General features: G+C 42.3%; 1 protein-coding gene across 4 annotated transcripts; it reads right to left on the bottom strand.

Moving 5' to 3' along the window:
* LOC110431331 lies at positions 3366–6864 on the bottom strand. Of its 4 annotated transcripts, none has more exons than XM_021450361.1 (4): positions 5947–6864; positions 5354–5510; positions 5204–5290; positions 3366–3819 (listed from the first exon to the last, which is right to left on the bottom strand). In XM_021450361.1, exons 1-4 carry the CDS (start codon positions 6158–6160, stop codon positions 3786–3788), a joined length of 492 nt encoding a protein of 163 aa, XP_021306036.1. In that variant the 5' UTR covers positions 6161–6864; the 3' UTR covers positions 3366–3785. The 4 variants fall into 4 exon arrangements, 3 of the variants coding, with proteins under 3 accessions (XP_021306036.1, XP_021306037.1, XP_021306035.1); XM_021450362.1 differs by lacking the exon at positions 3366–3819 and adding an exon at positions 4006–4438 and having other exon boundaries at positions 5646–6864; XM_021450360.1 differs by lacking the exon at positions 3366–3819 and adding an exon at positions 4006–4438.

Here is a 7065-nt window from a genome sequence, read left to right as displayed (position 1 = left end):
AAAATAACTTAAAAGTTGCCCAATCCCGACAAAAGAGCTATGCTGATAGAAGATGTCGACCCTTAAGATTTACCAAGAGTGACCATGTGTATTTGAAGGTATCCCCAATGAAAGGAGTGAATCGTTTTGGGGTTAAAGGCAAGTTGGCACCCTGCTACATTGGTCCATTTCCAATCATTGACCGGTGTGGACAGGTAGCCTACCGCCTTAAATTGCCCGAACCATTATCCGGGGTACACAATGTGTTTCATGTATCTCAATTAAAGAAGTGTCTTCGAGTACCGGACCGGGTCCAGGATATTGAAGATGTGGAACTAGAACCAGATCTGACTTATGCGGAATATCCCATTCGAGTATTGGACCAAAAAGATAGAGTTACCCGAAGAACAACTACCAAATGGTACAAGGTACAATGGAGTCAACACTCTGAGGAAGAAGCCACATGGGAATCTGAAGACTATCTAATGGAGAATTTTCCTGAGTTTCACGCTTCTCTTTAACATAACATCCAATAAAAAGAAGTGTACTCTAGAGGGGAAAAAGGGTAGCCGTAGCCATGTACTTAATGTACATATATGTTTATAATGAAATATTCTTCCCCAACTGCTTGTCGTGTGAAAAAGCTAATGATAAATTAACTTGACAAATTTCCTTCTCCATTACTGACCCTAAGGTTTTAAATCTTGGGGACGAGATTTCTTTAAGGGGGAAGGGCTGTAACATCCCTGATGTTACGGTTACTAAAACTGGATCATGTCATCATAAGCATTGCATAGCACATTGATTAAGCACGACCTGATGCATCAACTTAAAACAAGTTTACTTTGGTTGCTTGTGCTTAGGGAACTAAAGTGTGCTTATATAGTGCAATGATGCTAGCGTGGTTGTGAAATCCCTTGTGTTGGAGGATTCCGAGAAAATGGGGGGGGACCCTGATTTCAAAACCCTAGTTTTGCCCCCTTTTGTGCAATTTAAAAACTGAGAAAAATTTGAGGTTGAGTTCAAAAGGAAAGTTGTAGATCTTGTCAAGATGTTCAACTTTGGTGTTTTGAGTTTTTGAAGTTTCAATACAAAATTCAAAGTAATTTTGAAAATACAGATTTCTAGAAATTGTCCCCTTTTCCAAATTGAATCCCTAATTCAAAATCTGTTTGGAATCTTGGAAAGTGACCAACATGAAAGTTGTAGAGCTCAACAAATTGAACAACTTTTATTTTGGGAATTTTTCAAGTTATTATGGAAAATCAAAAGTAATTTTGGAATCTCTGTTCTAGTCAAATTTAAAATTGGAATTTTCCCCAAATGGGAATTTGAATTTCAAACTGTTTTGGTTAAATTCACTTGGTTCCTTTCAGAATTTGAATTTGAGCCTTAAAGGAATGTTGTAGGAAATTTTATGCTACACGACTTTTGTTTTAACAGATTTTTGACTTCAGTTGAACTTTTGAAAGTAATTTGCAAAAGACAGGAAAGGGAGGGATAGAGCTTGCTATAGTGTCCCGATATGGATCACGAGCTCCAGTCCCGCGTGGCCGCAGGCCGTGCAGCGCCGCGCGCGCGTTTTCGCTGCCTCGCAGCTGCTTGCCAACTGCGTCACCGCGCGATGTGGACACCCGCGACCTCTGTGCCTCGACCTCTTAAGCGCCAGCGCGGCCGACCTCGAGCTCACTCACTCCAGCGACCAAAAGCACCTAGTGAAGCTCCACCGTCCATTACACTCTACACGCAACCCCTCTGACCAATTCGAGTTGTCCAACACCTTCGCCATATCCTTGCAAACCCAGTGTATGCCCAGGAACCCTCCCTGCCCCTCTAAATTGCCCGAGCGCCGTCTTTCTTCCTGAACTCTGGCCGGGACCGCCGCCGTGCGCCTTCTCCGTGGCCACGCCGTTCCAGAGGGTAACACACCTTGTTAGCAGTTGTTTCCGGTTCCTCTCATTTCCCAGAAGCTCATGCGCTTGCCCTTCTTCTTCGGACATGAACAGGTTCACTGGAACAACCTCGCTGAGCTCAGAGCGCCCGCCTGGAGGACCTGCTACCGTCGCCAGCGCTTTAGGCCACCTCTCCGAGCCCTGCAACGTGAGCACCACACTCCTAATCCCTCCTGGGAGCTCCCTAGCGCGCTAGCTCACTCTCTACTGAGCTCTCGCGACCGGTCTACGTGCGGCTAGTGTCGCCGTCCGCCATGTGTGTGGTCAGGGTAGGGAGAGGGGGATAGCATGCCCGTAGGTAGGGTCAGCGGAGTCGCAAAGGCGAGGCAAAGCCGCTGCGCTTCGTCGCAAGGGCTGGAACCCCACCAGCGACGGCCGGGAGCTTAACCGAGCCACCGGCTAGGTGAGGGACGAAGCTGACAGCGGGGGCCTGCTGTCAGCGATGTCGCGAGGAGGGGGACAGCGCGCACAGCGCGTGGGCCGGCCTGGGCCGAGCGTGAGCGGGCCGACCTTAGAAACATACTGTTTTTCTTTTTCCTTCTAGAAATAAAAGTAATTGGTGTTTGAATTTGTATAGAAAATTATGTGCTGATCCAAAAATAGTGAAAATTTTTGTGTAGGCTCTGTAAGATGAGTAGAACATAGGAAAAATGCTAGGTTACATTTTCTGGTATTTTACATATATATAAAAATTGTATCCTTATTTAGTAAATAAAACTTCCATGAATTTTAGTACTTTATTGATATGCCCAAAAATCACCAAAATTTGTGGGATGTCTCTGAATATTATTCTCTAGCTATACACAAAATTTGGTGGAATTTGGATAATGTTTGAATAAAATATTAATATACCCTTAATTAGTAATTTATTAATAATCCCAAAATAATTAACTAATAATTAGCTTAATCTCTGAAATTAGGATTTGAGTGTTTTTGGGATTGTATGATGACCTAAGGTCATTAACCTTAATGACCTTTGGCATTTAATTATTGTTTGGTACTAATGCTTAATTACTGTCATTAATACTTAATTAAGAATTAATTAAGATAAAAATGTTTAATAATTAGTTAATTAAGAATAATTGTAAATTAAGGGAAGTCTTAGCTTACTGATGCAATCTCTTAGGTAAAAACACTAAAATAATAAACAACTTTAATTACTGTTTCGTCGGTCCTTGCACCGAGAAGAAAAGTGGTACCCGATTCGGTCCTTCTTATATGTTTGTCATAAGCATATCATGAGCATACATCATTTTACGTATAGTGCATGTGACCGAAGGAGCGACCATTGAACCGAACCCCGAGGATGGTATTCCATTCGAGGAAGTAGGATCCGAGACTTGGGAAGTCTCCGAAGAACCCACTCAGCTCTGCAACCAAGGCAAGCCCCCGATGCATTTAACCCTTCGTTGAATGTTTTAAATCTTTTATCACTTACTAGTATAATGCCCGTGCTAACGCTACGGATTATATTAAATTCAAAGTTAATTCTATCAAATTTGAAATACTTAGCTTACTGAGCTTTGTCAAAGCTGTTTCTTAGCACTGAACTAAGCACATCCTACCTCAAGTATCATCAATGTCCCTAGACTCCTCCGGTCAAATAACAAAAGAAGAACTATATTATAATATAGGGACAACATTGGTGTGTAGGTGCAGCTCGAAGCACATTTGTCATCCTCAGTCCAGGTACGTATCTTGGCCTACCATGCCTAGAGTGGATTCAGCACCCGCCTCTCTCAGCTTCATCCATTCACCTAGCTGAGTACATGAACTGATCCAATTCGGAGCCAACTCCACTATGTTACCCAGAGTCAAACCTTGCATGATCAAGGACCATCCATCTCAATTATCTCAGGTCTTAGAGTTTGCTGCTTCCGAAGAAAAACTGAAAACCACTGGTTAAATCAGTTCAGGGAGTCCAAACATCATTCCAAAAGTATAAGTTATTTCTTAGCTTCTACAAATCCCGTAGAGCTACTGAACTGAATATTTTTAAAGCTACATGTTAAAATAAGTAGAGAAACAAAAAAACAGCAAGACCAGAAAAAAAAATAGGCTGGAATCAAGAGGATAGGGTTCAAGCATGAACTTTGGCGATAGTGGGTGCAGAGTATCTAACAACTTTATCTATGTCAATACCTTTTATACAAAAAAAACTCATATGGATGGCCTTGAGCTTGTTCGTTAAAAAAGGGACTGACATTTAAATGACATAAGTCTGTCTCTTCTTGATCTTTGTCTGAACTTGTTAGTTCAAAATCACAATGCACCTTATAGGTAGAATTTCTTGGGAAAAAAGGTTGAATTAGAGATCACATTAGAATCATGCTGCTCCAAGATCCCAAAGAAAATTCATAATAGTTGTATCCGTGTTGAGAATAGATGCTTATGGTACACAGACACAGTGATTATAATTCACAACATGGCTACCCAGTGATCTTAAGGTTCAGTTCCTCATAAATTTCAGAATATGCCTGAATGCCAACACAACTTTATTTATGGAGCTGCAACCAAAGAAATATACAAAAGGATCAACAAGCCAGTGTGAGAAGTGAGAAGTTGGATGGGGGGATTTTAGTACAGAAGGATCACAACATGTAAGTGAGTAGTAGAAGAGACAAGCATTAGCTGCATATCCTTTTATGCATCATTACTAACTTAAGGTCCATTCTGGATGCAACTATCAAAACCTTTATATTCATCAAAACTTCTAACGACAATTCCATATATTAAATATTAAGTGCTCATGTGACAAGCAGGTTACAGGACCCAACTACTTGTCAAATCAGACTTTTGAATTTTTCATTAATGAACCAAGGCAACAGGAAGCAATTTTTTCAGTTTCACCAATTTACTCCAAACAACTGAATCATTGTTCTTTTCAAGAACCTGGACCATGAATGCATCCCTCGTCTCAACAAGAAACCTGGTATCCACTTTGTATTATATTTATATACATAGTATATTGCCCGTGTTAACGCTATGGTAATATTTAGGTATATGCAAATTAGAACAGAAATATTATTGTTGAAAAATCTTGACAATAGTGCAAAATGTTATTGTTGGCTTAAATTTTCAGAGACCAATAAATCAAAGTCTACTACCAGATTGGGCTAAATCAACTCTATTCTTTTGACCTTGATGACAAACAATTCTTAATTTCACAGAAACAACATCGATGCTAGACACACAGTTGAGCGGACACTCTGAATAATTCAACAACAAACTCAGTAAATAAAAATAGCTAGTGTAGTTCATGAGGAGCATACCTCTGATGTCTTTCATGTTTTCTGTGCCGATCCCCGTTTTCTATCCTGGTTCTGGCCCCTTGCAACGCTCCTCCCACGATTATTATCCTAAAAAGATGATAAAAGGAGATTCAGCATGCCATTAAAATACAACATGATGCCATTGCCAACCGTTTTCTAGGTTTTATTGCTTTCAGTCGTCCTCGTTGTTGTAGCTCTGTTGTATTGCTTGGTCTAGATTCTTCATTATTTAATATAGTCCGCAGCTCTCTTCGCGAATTCATTTCAAAAAGGAAAGAAAAGCTGGCCTCCACTGAAGTCTGCATGGCTGGCATTGCAAAGAAAGCAAAACATATAAATGACCAAGCACAATAAACAAAAATAAAGGATTAGGCTGACATGAATTTTGTAAATGTAATTGAAACATGAATAAGATTTTTGTTCGAGAAAAGCAAGTTTTAACCTGCCAAGAACCTAGCATAGAAGTGTTTCAAAGACCTGGTTGCATGCAATAGCATTGGTATTTTCAATGAATCCAGCAACATTAATGCCCTCTACTTGAAGCACATCAAGAAGAAAATTTTCATATACCCAAGCCTAGCTGCAGCAATGGCTAAATTGCAGTTTCCATTAGCCTCCCAAAATTTCTGTTAGAGTGATAGAATACAAAATATTCACAACATACAAAAACAACATACAGCATTAACCGTTAGAGATAAGTCACTTATGGAGTTCTTAGATGACAGAACATTAAACATACTTACTGAAATACAATCCGGTTCTCGACATTTCTCCCAAGTAGATAAATCTCGCCAGAAAGCAGCAACCAAAAATATAGGTACCAACTATATTTTTGACGTTTCTGAAATCACGATAAGCCTCACAAAAACAGCTCTGGATTACAAGCTCCATGGCCTGAAGGCACTGAGTGAACTGACGGAGAATGATCCGGTCGCGGATCCCCTGCTGTTCTGACATCTTCTTGAAGGCCTACTTTCTGCAAACTTGCCTGTTCTATCTCCTCATGTCCAGTGTGCAATGCGTGAGATGCATTAGAGACAAAGGAGTTATTAACAGGATAACAGACATTTACTAACTGCTACTGGTTCAGTTATCACGCTCATACATGCTATTCAGAGAGGACTTTATATATTTTTTCAAAAGCCAATCAGATGAATTTTGTCTATATAATGACTTATTTTTGCTAAATGCAAATCAGATACAAGTCTATCAGGTCAAGCATGGGAGAACAAAATCCCATATAATTTTGTCTATTGGATGAATTTTGTCTATATAATGACTGAGATGCTAATACTTACTCAACTTTGACAAAACCATAGCCTGCTGGCAGAGATTGTTTCTAGCAGACATGGATAGTATAGAACAACATGACACATAATACCAGGAATCTGAGGATACCAGAAATAAAAGTGAACGGCCGGAATCAAATCGCATGACACAGCAACGGAGAGGGGAGGAGAAGACCCTGTACCTACAGTGCTGGAAATTCCTGCTCCTGTGACGGCGGTGGCGCTCCCCGGTGTCAGTGTCCTCGGCTGGGCGCGTCCTGGCGGCGGCGCTCGCGGGTAGGGGCGTCCTGGCGGCGGCGTTCCCCGGTGTCGGCGTCCTCGGCTAGGCGCATCCTGGCGGCGGCGGTCGCAGGCAGGGGCTCCCTGGCGGGGGCGGTCATGGGCAGGGGTGCCCTGGCGGCGGCGGTGGCGGGCAGGGGCGCCCTGGCAGCGCGGGCAGGGGCTCCCTGGCGGCATCGGTCGTGGGCAGAGGCGCTCTGCCGGCGGCGGGAGCGGGCAGGGGCGCCCTAGCCACGACTGTGGCGGCCAGAGCCCCCCTGGTGGCGGCTCGCTCGCGGGCCGAGGCGCCGTGGC

Source organism: Sorghum bicolor, chromosome 10 (genome assembly GCF_000003195.3).
Source record: "Sorghum bicolor cultivar BTx623 chromosome 10, Sorghum_bicolor_NCBIv3, whole genome shotgun sequence".
In the NCBI taxonomy this organism is placed as follows: Eukaryota; Viridiplantae; Streptophyta; class Magnoliopsida; order Poales; family Poaceae; genus Sorghum; species Sorghum bicolor.
The sequence above is the reverse complement of the archived record's forward strand: the minus strand, read 5'-3'. Positions and strand labels throughout refer to the sequence as shown.